This window comes from Andrena cerasifolii, chromosome 4, assembly GCF_050908995.1.
Source record: "Andrena cerasifolii isolate SP2316 chromosome 4, iyAndCera1_principal, whole genome shotgun sequence".
In the NCBI taxonomy this organism is placed as follows: Eukaryota; Metazoa; Arthropoda; class Insecta; order Hymenoptera; family Andrenidae; genus Andrena; species Andrena cerasifolii.
Genome location: NC_135121.1, coordinates 11,796,176 through 11,809,269, shown reverse-complemented (window position 1 = coordinate 11,809,269; position 13,094 = coordinate 11,796,176). Strand labels below are relative to the sequence as shown.

Sequence of the window (13,094 nt, the reverse complement as noted above, 5' to 3'; positions counted from 1 at the left end):
AATATTTCTGTCGCGAGGGATGCTCCTCCTGGACGTACGGAAACGTTTGATGTTTCGATAGCCGCGGTGTCTATCAGGGGTGGTTAATCTCGCCCACTTTGATCGTTATTCGCGAGACCGTTCGTTTCGGAATGCACGGGGCGACCTTCGCCCCGATTCGGAGCATGTTCCTCCTCTAACGTGTCCGGAATGTATCTTTCAGAGCTGCTGGCGAACAGGACGGGCCACATGGTCGGCGAGTTTGAGAAGCTGGGCCAGTTCTACACCGACTGTTTGGAATTCAAGGAGAAGCCGGTGAATTTTACACCCGGTAAGTCGATCCCCGACGGACCCGCCGGTCGATGCATTCGACGAGGCTCCGAGTAGCTTTTCTATTAGAAAACGATACCCCGCGTCGCGCCGGGGAAATGCAGGCGGGATATTACGCTGGGTCGTCGGCTACGCTAACATCTCCGTTTCCGCGGGCGATGCGTCGCGTTGTTGCCGGTTTATCCCCGGGATTCGCGTGCAATCAGAACGAGAATGAAACTGGCGCAACGTGCACAAAGACTCGAGCAATCAAACTTTACTGCATAAATCGGGAGCACGTCGAGATGATAATGCTAGGGGTAGCGTTCTTTCCAGCGCTTTAATACGGGGCTTGAAGATGAAAGCGCGGGTGGTAGGAGCAACTAAGTCCTGCGAGCAGGTAGTGAAAACAGTGGAGGATTTTTCACTCAGCTTTTGGGTGCCAGTGAGTATACATTCTGTGAAAAAAGTACCGGGAATTGGTCAATGAAACAGAAAATATGTATTGTTCATTCAAATTTATTGCATCGCCTTCAAAGTAGGCCCCTTTCGAAATAATACACTTATGCCAACGAAGAACCCAATCGTCAAAACATTTTTTGAACGCATCTTTTGGAATCAACTTCAGTACTCGCCGCGAATTCTCTTTTATGTCATCTATCGACTGAAAGCGGGTGCCTCGAAGTGGTAATTTCAGTTTTGGTAAAAGAAAAAAGTCGGCTGGAGCTATATCAGGGGAATACGGTGGCTGCTGGATAAGATTTGTTGAGTTTTTGGCCAGAAATTCGTTCGCGATAATAGCCTTGCGAGATGGTGCGTTGTCGTGGTGCAAAATTCATGACTTTTCTTTCCACAAATCTAGTCTTTTTCGACGAATTTGGTCATATTGCCAACTTACCGACAAAAAGAATTTCAACAATCCCTTTAAGCGAGCTTTTTAAATGATCGATTCCCGGTACTTTTTTGACAGAATGTATGTGTGCATGCGAAGATACGTACATATACAATATAGATTGTAGAACTTGCCGAGTACGTGGCGCAAGTCTCGTTCAAGTCCACGCTCTTCCGTTTATCCGCGCTTCGTAAACTCTTCAAGAGACACCTGAGACACCTGAGAACGGGGAAGACATAACCGAAAGTTGCCAGAATCCCTTATAACTTGGTAGCCGTCAGTGGATGACATTATTGAGAAAAAAAAGGACAGGTATATCCTTGCACGGTCGCACGCCACGCACCTCGAAACTTCTCGATCCCAGTAAAACTTCTCGATCCCGTGCAATCTGAAAACTCGAAATTGCTCTGGACGCGAGCAGACCTCCGATACGATCTCCCGTAAAGTAGACACCGTTCCTCGGCCAGGGTGCACGTGTTGCACATGCATTTTGTTGAGGTTCCGCGGCAACGTAACCATAATGCATCTGTCGCACCGTTCATTCATATATTCAGCCGTCGACGCGGCTACCCTTCGCCCTCTTTCCGCGTTTCCCTCTGCGGATCCTCCGGGGCAGAGTCTCCTCCGGCCGTGGCAATCGATTATTCATACGCACGGGAATCACGGGACGCGCGTGGAGAACGAAACGGGCAGTTTCCACGCGGATCGAAGTCGATCCCTTCGTACTATCCGCCCTCGTATATACATACATACCGCTCGCGTGTCCCCTCGCGTTATAATATTTATGAACGGCGATATTTTAAGCGATATATGTCGCGCCGGGCCGAAATGTAAATATTTCATCGACGGGGATCCTTCTGAGCGATTTGTTTCACGCTCGTTCGACCGCCCGACCACCGGCTCCTTTGTCCAGCCTTTGTTCCCGGTGCTACGGATGCTCTTCGATATTTTCGGGTTCGGTCCCGAGCGTCCTCGGGCGTTCTTCCTCGAGGAATGTCGCGACAGGGAACTGGAGCGTGGAATATGCTGGATAAATGTAAAGGTCCGGTTGCGACCAGAGGGAAGCTGCTTCTCAAAGAGTTCGCGCGTCAGAATTAATCGTAATTGTGCTGGGAAAGTTCAGGGTAGATACAGGCGGGCGTGGGAATCGTTGACTTTCACTACTGCGCCGCGGGCCGACTATGAAAGCAGTGGAAAAGCGCGTGTTCGACGATACGTGTCCCTCTCGGCGCTCTCCGTGGAACACGATTTATCAGCAGCTACCTCAATATTTCAGAGTTTCCTTTTTAGCTGGAAGTACACTGGCGGGTTTCGTTTTAAGAAGAGTAATGACAGCGAGCGAAGAAATTGAAAGCGACCGGGCGGTACAAATAACTGGATAAAACAGAATCACCGAAGTAGACGATATTATCGTCATTTGTTACGGTAAACACCGTATCGATCGGAAGTGTTCCACGATTTATCCAGGGCGTCCAAATCTGGTCAGTCTCACGATTCTCCTCCGTTTCTTCGGGCCCTCAGTATCCGTTACGTAAATGAATGGTACAAGCAGAGGTCGGAAGTCATTGACTCGCACCACTTGGCTAACCGAGAGTCCGAAAACTGGAGCCAGTGGAGGAGGATTTGCATTGAACGATACGTGTATCCGCCTCACGCGATCTCCCGGCACCACGATTTGTCAGGAATAGCTGACGTTCGGCGAGCAGAATGCCAGAACGCATTTACTAAATCGCATTGAAACGTCGCGAACCGCGACTCGTCGTCTGCAGTTAAAACCGCACCCTCGTGGAGGAAGATTGAGAGTCGGTGGTCTATCCGTTTCTCAGCCCTCCTCCCTCGCCCCGGGAGCTTACAGGTGACAATGGATTCCCCGGGACAAGCGACTCCATCGCGCAAATAATAACGAAGAATTTGTTGGAACGCTTTCGCGGGAGTAGAGCTCCGCGGCGAGGGATCGCGGGCTGAAAAGAAAAAGGGCATTTTCCGATGGTGCCCGCTAATGCTTTCGCGTTCCCTCGTTTTTGTATTGTGCACCGGTGCCGCGGAAGACGTTTCACGACGGCAAAAAGGGAGCTGGATGCCGGCTGAGCGAAACAACCCCTGACGGGACGCGGGCTTGGCGGTGGAGGTGGGCGGCGGGCGGAGGTGCTGGAAGAAAAGAATCACCGGACGGGATTGCGGGTGGTAGACACAGCGGGAACGATGAAAGGGTGCCGAGAAGGAGAGGGTACCGCGGGAGAGCCGTCGAAGGGGATGCAATCCACGGAGGGAAGCTTTGGAAATGGGTTGGACATGAATACTCGAATCGTCGCACGAGTTTACGACGCTATAATGGTTGGAGACTGCGGAGGTGTAGAATTGGAAGGAAAGAATTCATCGCTGGACAAGCACGTAAGAGGTCTGGGTTGGAATTCCAGGTCGATCTTTCCTCCCCGCGCAAGGGAGTAAAAGGAAGGTTGTTGCAAAATATATATTTCGAATTTTCGGGCAATTTCTTCCGTCCTGCGAGAAATTAATTTCGGCTGGAAGAGGCTAATATCAGCGGAGCATGACGGTCTCTTGGAATCTATATCGCGATCACCAACTCGATGTACCATTCCGCCGAGTGGCACGTTCGTCGAACGTTGGAGCGAGGAATTTAAGGTGGAGAAAAAAATCCGAAATACCGAGGGCAGAGAAGCAGGTTGGTCGGAGGGGAGGGTGGTCGCCGGACTCTCACGTCATTGCAATACAACCGCACGCTCTAACCCAGAAAGTCAATGTAGGCGGTCTAAGAATAGAAACGGACCGATGTTGGCCGTCGTGGAGCCGATATCGTACGGCCGACAATGCGATTAATCAATCAGTATCGGCGCCGAATCGTCGGCTGGCCGTGGATTAATCGCTGATCGACTCCACGGAGATTCGTCCCTTTTACGTGCGATCGCGAAAACTTTCTGCGGAGCCGTTGAATATAGAACGGCAGGACTTTTATTATCAATAGGACGGGTGACAATGGTGGCACTGCATCCCTTTACACCGACGAAATCAGACGATTCTAAATACACGTAACGCTTAACATCGAATCGTGACACTAGTGAATCGATCGGATTAGAATTCCAATATATTCTATTGAACCCTGACGATATTACAGCCCACTGTTACAATTCAATGGAGATCTGATTACAAAGAGGTCCCACGGCTCTACACACGAATATCCCCTGCGCCCTTTCTTATCGAACGACGACTATATGCAGAGTATGCCGTCAGACTCTTCCGCCAATAATTGTATTTATAGCCAGACGAAGCCACAGCCTGGACTTTAATATCGAAATCGCAATAAAGGGGTAGGAATGACAGTCAGGGTAAACCTGGTCGGTCAACACCGTTCAACGGCAGATTTCGTCGCGGTGGCCCGCGAACCGCCGTGTTTAGTCCTACGGGAGAATCCTCTTATTGCTTTACAATGCAACGTCCAGCGTACGAGCCACGTGGTAGCGGAGTTCCCCGGGAATCCCCGGCCTATCGTTCGATTTCACGTTAGCTCCTTAAGGCGGGAATCGATAGCGGTTACGCAATCGATGCCCGATACCCTCCGCGGCCGTGTTTGCCTGGAAAACAGAGTTCCCGATTCCCTTGCCAGGGGAAATCGATCGTACCCGCGATTTCAACAGAGACAGCAGGGAGAGGGCGGAGAGGAAGACGACGGAATTTATAGCGAGTCCGTCCTTGGCTAAATCGCGAGATCTCGTTACGTATCGATTACTCTCGCGTATGCACGAAAACTTTGCTGAACCTCCGCGTGCCCCTTTCCACCCTCCTTCTAGGTCGTCGCCTAGAAGAGACTCGACGTCGCGGACCTTATTTCGAGGAGCTAGCTCGCCTCACCGACGGACAGGAAACGAGCTTCAAGGCCGTTATCACGCGGCCACGATAACGCGAGCCTTGGAAGTTTGCTCGCCGAGCAGCCAGCGCGTGTCTATACAGGACAAAAACGTCCGAACGCGCTTTGTGCCCGTGAAAAACGCTTGTCTGCTCGCGTCTCCCTTTCTGCGTGGCTGCGCTACGTTCGGCATTGCTTTAAACGATTTTAGAAACAGCTTCAGCCGAGGAGCACGCTCGCGACATGCCAGTAATGCACCCCGTGCGATTCCCTCTTGCATATGGAGCAGTGATATGAATAAACATACGATTAATTATAGTAGAGAGCTCTGTATCTCCGAGAAATCGTTGCGGGCCGCGAAACGGCGTGGCCAGCCTCGCGGAACGCTAAATGCAACACGTTAACCGAACAGCGACGCTCCGCGCACCGACGGGTTTCAATTTTAATTCCTAACCGCGCGTCGACGCCGATTTAATTGGAAGCCAGGATTTCAGTGGCCATGGGCATGATGCGCGTGGCTGTTCCGCCGCGGCTGTGGTTTTCGCTTTGAAAAAGTCTGACGTGACGCCGCGTCGACACCAATCGCTGGCAAAAAAATCCTTCGCCATAATTGAAATTCGGGGGGAAAAAAAAGGAGAGGGAGAGGCTGTGGCGTTGGGGATTGGGCTGGCGATCGATTAGCTTGTCGCCGGTGAAATACCACAGCCGTTGGCCTTTTTCATCGGGACCAGAGGGCCGGGCGGCTGGTTTTTCGGGGTTGATTCGCGGCCGGTGTTCCGCAAGCAAGCACCCTCGAACCGTATGCAACGTTCTCGAGGGGTGGGGCGTAAGCGCCTGGGTGGACGGCTCGCTGGCGGTCGGCCCTGATGCCTTTTTATCGGGGCGATTTGCATTCGGTGACATCGACGGCCGGCCGAAACAATTTTTCTCTTTCGCGGCAAAAATCTATCCCTTCGTCATCGACAACCCCCCGACGATTTACGCTGCCGGGGCGCGCGGACCGCTGGAATTTATGGTCCCCTATCACTTCGATCGCGACCGTCGACGGAATGCTTTGACTCTCCACACGTCCACCATTTATTTACGATGTCGGCTCGGGGGGGGGGGGGGGGAAGTTTGAAAGGCGAACGATAAGGGAAAGACCGTAATTTGGCAAGAGGGAAGTGTATTCGAGGATCCAGGCGACTCTTGGGAAGAAACTTTTGAATTTCTCTCTGGCTGCCGGTGTTCATTTAGAAAGAATCGGATGCCTTTTCGTTTGCAACTGGAGGGCAAAGTTACGGTGAAAAATTGAACTGATATCAACTTAAAGAGTTACTCGTGACGCGGATATTCATCGCGTGTCCAATCTAGTGGCCATTTCGCTCGCAAACTAAATGGAAATGGAAGAGTCGCCGGTTCCGGGATAAACAAGTTTCCCGCCATGAATTAGAGCGAAAGCATCATAATAGAATGTTATAGAAAACACAATAAAGCTTTTCCAATTACAACGGGGCATCCAGCCGCGGCGCGTAGCCACATGCTCTATCTGCAGCAAAATCGACGTTCCGCGATATTCTATTTTGAAATCAAATAACTCGTGTTGCGTTGCCGATACTCGATCGCCGTGATTTATTGGAATTTCGCAGTTGGCTGGGGCGAATTTTTCATAAATTCATATTTCACCGTGGGGAATGTATTCTCTCGTTTAAAAGCATCGAGAACACTTGCACCGGTTACCGACGATTTCCTGGCTCATTAAGAGCAGCTGGAAAATTGATTGCGAAACAGAGAGAACGACGGATGATCAGCACTTGTTATGAAAGACGAACAAATGCCGTTTTCATGTGTATTGGAGACTGTAGGGGAAATGTGGGATAGTTGATCAGCGGGGGTACATGATCACATCAGCTTTTTAATTAATATATTGGCAATTTGTGCCTGCTGTCACGCTATCGTGGTAATGTTTGCATTATCGTAATACTTCACGTTGCAGTTTTCTTTTTGGAGCACAGAATAATGTTGTTAGAAGCTTCGATCTTATTTGCAGCCAAAAAGTTCATATTTCGGTCTGCTTGTTCCTCCTCTTTTCGAGTAAATGTTGCGTTTTCAACGATTTGAAATATATTAAGTAAAACCAACAATTTCTGACCTATTAATACTATTTATTTATTGATCTAAATATTTAAGGTATGTTTAGTTTCTCGTCTTTTTTAAATCGAGTGCATTGAGGGTAGTGTTCCTTCTCGAGAATGCTTTCTTGAGAATTTCTCGAGAAATTTTATAATTTCTTTTATTTCCTATTTCTCGAGAAATACAACAATTTCTCGAGAAACTTAAGTCTAGGAAAAATATTACAAATCTCATTTATTTTCGTAAATGAATGTATTACTAGTTAATCGAGAACGTATAAACACATCTACAATTTATAATGCACCTTATTAATAACAGTAGAACCTATATGAATTCCAATAGAAAATCACAGTACAGAAGATTCGATATTATTAACTGCTGAAGGTGCTCTTAAATTCTTATTTAAAAATTTAGGAAAATTGAATACTGAATTAAGTACCTTTTACCTTTTAGTAGAATTTAGTTCCCGAGAATTCTCAAGAAATATGATCTCATTTCTGATTTCTCGAGAAACAAAAAATATGGAGAAATCAGGAACTACTAATTGAGGGATACTTGATCAGTGTGTGAGGTGGGATACTTGAACAGCTGAAAATGACCCAAAAAGAATCACAGAACGGTTAACGAAACAGAAAAATACGGCAAAGAAAGTGAGAAGGAAAATCATCTCTTCATCATCATCTTAATCAGATGATATGTAAAGTGTCTTTTAAGAATGCATTTATGTTGTTTTATGTCACAGAGTTTAATTCTTCGGTTTTATTTTTTCAGTAATTCTGTCAAGTTAGTTATAGTTTACTTTCTTTTTATGATATTCCCTTTATTTCGTGTTACTGACTAAGACAATAAATATTTTTTAGAAAGTTAATGTGTTATTTAGTCTTAAGGGTCACTGATCAAGTCTCCCTAACCTTTTGATCAAGTCTCCCCTTCAGTGGGGGATACTTGTGCGTAACGTTACTGCAGAAGGTGTTGAAATTCAGTCATTAAAATTAGTCTTCAGCTCTCAAATTTGTACAAGTACATTGAGAATACTTTAAAATCCACAACTTACATAATTAAATACAAACAAAGCAAACCATTATTATTATTTTAATAAAAAAGCAAAACTGTGATCAACTATCCCACCTATCCCCTACGATACAAGATGCTTCGGTGCAGCCGCGATTTATCCTCGTAACCACCGCGGGTATCGACGAATCGACACTGATAGCTCGTGTAAATGACTCTTAACCGACGTTGCCGAAACGACACCGATACGAGGCTCGATAACGTAACCGACAATCACGCGGATAATAATGTCACCGGCGGATTAGCCTCGCTGGTGGGTGGGCGTGTGCGGACGGGCGCGTAATTAATCGCGGGACAATTAGTGGATATATTACGGCAGTCGATGGGGCTTGTGCGCGGCGGCGGCGGCCGTTTACAAATCTCAGAGAATGGGCCGGCTCCGCGAACGACAGCAATTATTCGCTGCATCGAGCAGCCTTGGGCGACTACCTTTATGCCTGTGGAACTGATAAAAATAGTGTTGTCGGGCTATCGATTGCACGACGCAGACGGAAATGCTTTAAACCGGGGGGGCCGGAGTGGCTTCTCGCTGATGCCTTCGCAGCGGGGGAGTCTGGAAACGCTTCCAATTGTGGCTGGCCCGATTAATTTGTATTTTTCTCTGTAGTTTCCCTTAGAGCAGGGGTGACCTGTCGATTCTGAGAGCACTATGATATTCTCTCTGGGGAATCTTTGGAGACGAGCATCGAATCCTTTCCGCCTCCTTTCAGCTAGTTCCTATGGCCCCCGAGCGTGATGGGCTCGAATTTCGGATCCCTTTGAATATTATAGGAGATCAGAAGTTTCTGAAAATTTTCAGAAGCTTCGAGGAGTTAGCTCGCAGGCTTAATAAATCTTGAAAGCTTTGGAAGTTGGAAAGCGTTGGAGTCTTGTGAGAGCGAGGGAAGATGTATACCGACGCTTAAACTAGATAACGAAAACCATTATAATTTCTATTTCCACAGAAACTCGTAGGGACGATAGCTTTAATTTCTCTCCCCCTCAAAAAATAGAAAAGAACAATAAAGCTTCGACGCTCGAGGGCCAGAAAGACTCAAGATCCTTTCTAAATTCTCGAAGATATGAGATTCGAAGTAACGCTCGGCACGATTCCCGAGAAAGTGATTCGTACGCCTGCTCCGAGGTAATGGGAGCCGAGTTAACAGGCAATTACTTGGGAACGGCTGGTAACACGCGTCGGCCACCCCCTGTGCGTAATTATGCAGGTGAAGGCGGCCTAATGCGCATCCAATGACGTCACGGCTCGCGCGCCTGGTCCTTGAAACCGTATCTGGCAGCTTTCGCCTTGCGATTGTGCTTTTTTTTTTGCGCAGCGTCCGATCGCGTGCGTGCGGCAACGATAACGCGATACGACGGGAGGACGGCGAGAGAAAAAAGGCGTACACGCACCGCGGTGCCTCGGGAAATGAAACGAAAACGTCGGCTCGCGTGCGTCCCGACGCCCTGGCCCCGCCATCTGACCCACTTTCCCTCGAAGCCGACTCCCTCGTCTTCGGCATTCGATCCTCTGGAAGGTCGCGCTATTCGTGCCGGCGACGCTGTATTGTATTCGGCTAATACCTGGCGGAGGTGCCTTTTTTCCCCTTTTCCCTGCTTTCACAGAGAATTCTTCTCTGTTTTCTCTCGCGCTGCTGTAACGGATCCACCTACCACCGTGGGGCTTTCGCTACCCTAGCTTTTAGCATCGAGGTGTTCTATAGAAGATACCGTCGCTGTGGGAGTTATTGCTTCCACCAGAATTAGATGAGATGTTTTCGTTTAGTGGTGCGTGCTATAGAATCGAACTGGAACCGAGAATTTGCCTTGGGGGGAAATGTTTACCAGGTGTGAAAATGATCGGTGTGTCTTTGAAACTGCTTCAACGGCAGGTCTGGCTGCGACCGCGTAGCTTTCACTGCGCGCCTGACCTATTCAGCCGGTATTCTACTTAAACATTTGCCATCGCGATTAGTTGGCTGGTAGTTTGGTACTTATTGCCAACGGAAAAAGGGGGGAAATTGATTGTCACCGTTGCACCTGTACCGCGCAAGTCTGAAGCAAGAGGCTAGGCGATCCGTTCCCCCCAATTAACGGGAAGATTAATTGCACTCGGCGAAACCAGCCGCGAAGACAAAAACGACGAAAACGAGCGCGTCACCAGCGCCAGCCGAAAGTCGCCAAGGGTGTCAAGGTTAGGCAATTTGGCCTCGGGCTACCTCCGGGGGATGATTTACTTCCCGGCTAGTCGAGAAACTATTCCGCGCATGAAACGGCGCGGAAACTATGCTCGGATTCGAAGGTGAACTTTGTTCTGTTGCATTCAATTGCGTCACCCCCTTCCCTCGAACTTGGCGAGACGAGGGTTGGCTAAGTTGGCTTACCTAAACGATAGTCGGTCGAATATATCGCGCTCCATGCTGGCGTAGCTTCTTTGTCGAGGAACATAACAACTAGCTACACCGAGGAGCTAATCTGCATTGTTTGCATTCCCTATTATTAAACCTTAAAGGTACTCTTCCATCGAATCACTCCGGGAATAGGTTATATTTAGGATTCTATTTTAAAAAGAGTAAACGTCGCGGGATCAAAAAACTTCTTCAGCTGTATTTGTATACCTTTAAAGATAGTAAATATTTTTGTTTTGAAATTTTATCTAATACTGTTGACTCTTGGTGGCTGTGACTGTCCGGGTGATACAAAAAAAAGTTCCTCATCTGCGGAATTTTCAACGCCACGTAGAATTGTGTGAAATCAACAAACAACGAAAATTCTTAAAGTTTATAAGATTGTTCGTGAAGTCATCTACGGTCATAGCAAGATATTGTAATCTCATGTGTTGACAGACGTTTTAACCACAAGCATCGAAACAGCGGGTAATTTTACGCACGAAAATGTTTATAAAACGAAAATGATTGGTCACACAATTACCCTACCAGTCTAGTTAAGGGGAGAAGCTCGTATAAATGGTTTATTTTTGTATCAATGTTTAGGAATTTTTTGCAAAGATACCAATGCGGTAATCGGAACTTTAAGGGTACTTTATTTAACATTATAAGAAGTAAAAAATTGTTTATAACAGTAAAGTTATAATAAATACGAAAGAAATAGAGCAGTATCTGAAATAGGTTTTTTTTCGAGATGAAAAACGGCGCCGATTGTCTCTGGTAGTTAAGTAAAACAGACCAATAAATTCTTTTTCAATTTATGTGCGAATTGTAAGAATATGAACCACAAATGGTGTAAAAAATTGCATATTTTAATAATAGCGGAACTTCAAACAATTATTAGGTGTGATTTTCGCCAAAAATCCGCGTTTTATTTGTTTAAAAACGAAAAAGTGATTAAAATGAATAATTTGGTTAAACCTCGGGGCTCATATTCTGCGGAACATTATAAACTAAAACTGTGCAAAATTTGAAGTTGATTGATCAAATAGTTGTTAAGTTATCCCCGGCGTCAATTTTGAAAACGTGGTTTCGATACGGAGTTAAATTTCGGCCTATAACTTTGAGAATATATTTTTCAAACGTTTTAGAAGCGGTTTATGATATTTTTTTTCAATTTTTCGGTCGATTTATACGGTCTTCTCCCCTTAAGGTTTGCGAAGTACAGTCGAACCTCGATAACTCGAAAACCTCTATAAGTCGAAAATTTTCTTCATCCCCATCGGCTCCGCTGTAAACACCTCTACAACTCGAAAGCTCGACAAGTCGAAACCTCCATAATTAAAAAATTGTTCCCCTTCCCTTGAGATTCGAGTTATCGAGGTTTGACTGTACTATCACGAGATTCCTCAGTAATTGGGAAGTAGTCAAAGTACCGTAACAGTAGCAGCGGTGCATATTTATTGACTAATTCTACTGTACCCCGAGTCTGTGCCCAGCGTCAAACGCAACCAGCGTTCGACGACGAAGAAGCGGAGAGCCACCGAAGTAGATCTATGTATAGACAGCGGCAGGTCGCGTTAGAGGGTTAGAGCCGTCGTGCAGCTTTTTTTTTAACCCCCTCCCCTACGATGTTAACGCTTGTCCGAGGAACCGTGTCAAGGACAGTCCGAATCGGTCGACACTTCCGTGACTTTGCGCGGGCCCGTTCGAAAGCCCGACCCAGTCGTTTCGGTCGCTGGAGCGAGATCGATGGCAGAGGAGAGTACACGGACGTGGTCTTCTCGTTGAACTTTTCCGAAATATTGAGAGGGGCGGCGGTGTGGCGAGGCAGGCTTCGTCAAAGTCGTTTCTTGCCGCGGAAGAGCGCACTTTCTACTGAAAGCAGGAAGTTCACGTCTCCTCGTCACGAGAGAGCACTGAATGGCACGGCTGAAGAGCGCAAAGCTTGCGAGCGTACCTGCCTGGCTCTGTGCGCGACCCTTTTTCGCGCTTTCCTCGTTTCGCGCCGCACAATTGATTCCGCGCGCTCCTGTCTCGCCCAAGCGGTAGCTTGCGACGAAATTTAAATTTCTGGCAATACCGAGGGGCTATGCGGCAGATTTCTCGGCACTTTTAAGCGCGAGACGCTCCGCTGCAGCGAGCCCTCGTCGCGACTCCACTCTTCGATCCAGCTTACCGATAAATCCCAAGGGAATAGGCTCGCAGCCCGGCGACCGGAGGGCGTCGAAGGCGCGAATTAATCCGGTCGCCCATGGTTAATTTCGAAGCCATAGCCGGCCGTATCTCGATTGAATTCCCCCTGCCGGGGAAGTCGGGGAAGTCTGTGGGTGGCGGAAATGGAACTTCCGGATTGTTTCCATCGCGCGGCGCTCTCGGCGTTTCCCGGAGTTGGCGCGTTTTCGATCTGCTTAGTTTCGCCGTTCGGTCGGGTCGTGCGCGGGGCGCAGTATCTCATTAACATGGCATTAATCGCTAACCGGAGCAGATTAAAATAGTCGAAGTT

At 47.7% G+C, this 13,094-nt stretch overlaps 1 protein-coding gene across 2 annotated transcripts in view; it reads left to right on the top strand.

The window, feature by feature from the left end:
• The window catches only part of LOC143367818 (neprilysin-1), a 77,891-nt gene that overhangs the window by 28,020 nt on the left and 36,777 nt on the right, over window positions 1-13,094 (top strand). For both annotated transcript variants that reach the window (XM_076810012.1, XM_076810010.1), the window contains exon 5: window positions 203-310. In XM_076810012.1, coding sequence (XP_076666127.1) covers window positions 203-310 — 108 coding nt within the window. The remainder of the gene's footprint in view (window positions 1-202; window positions 311-13,094) is intronic.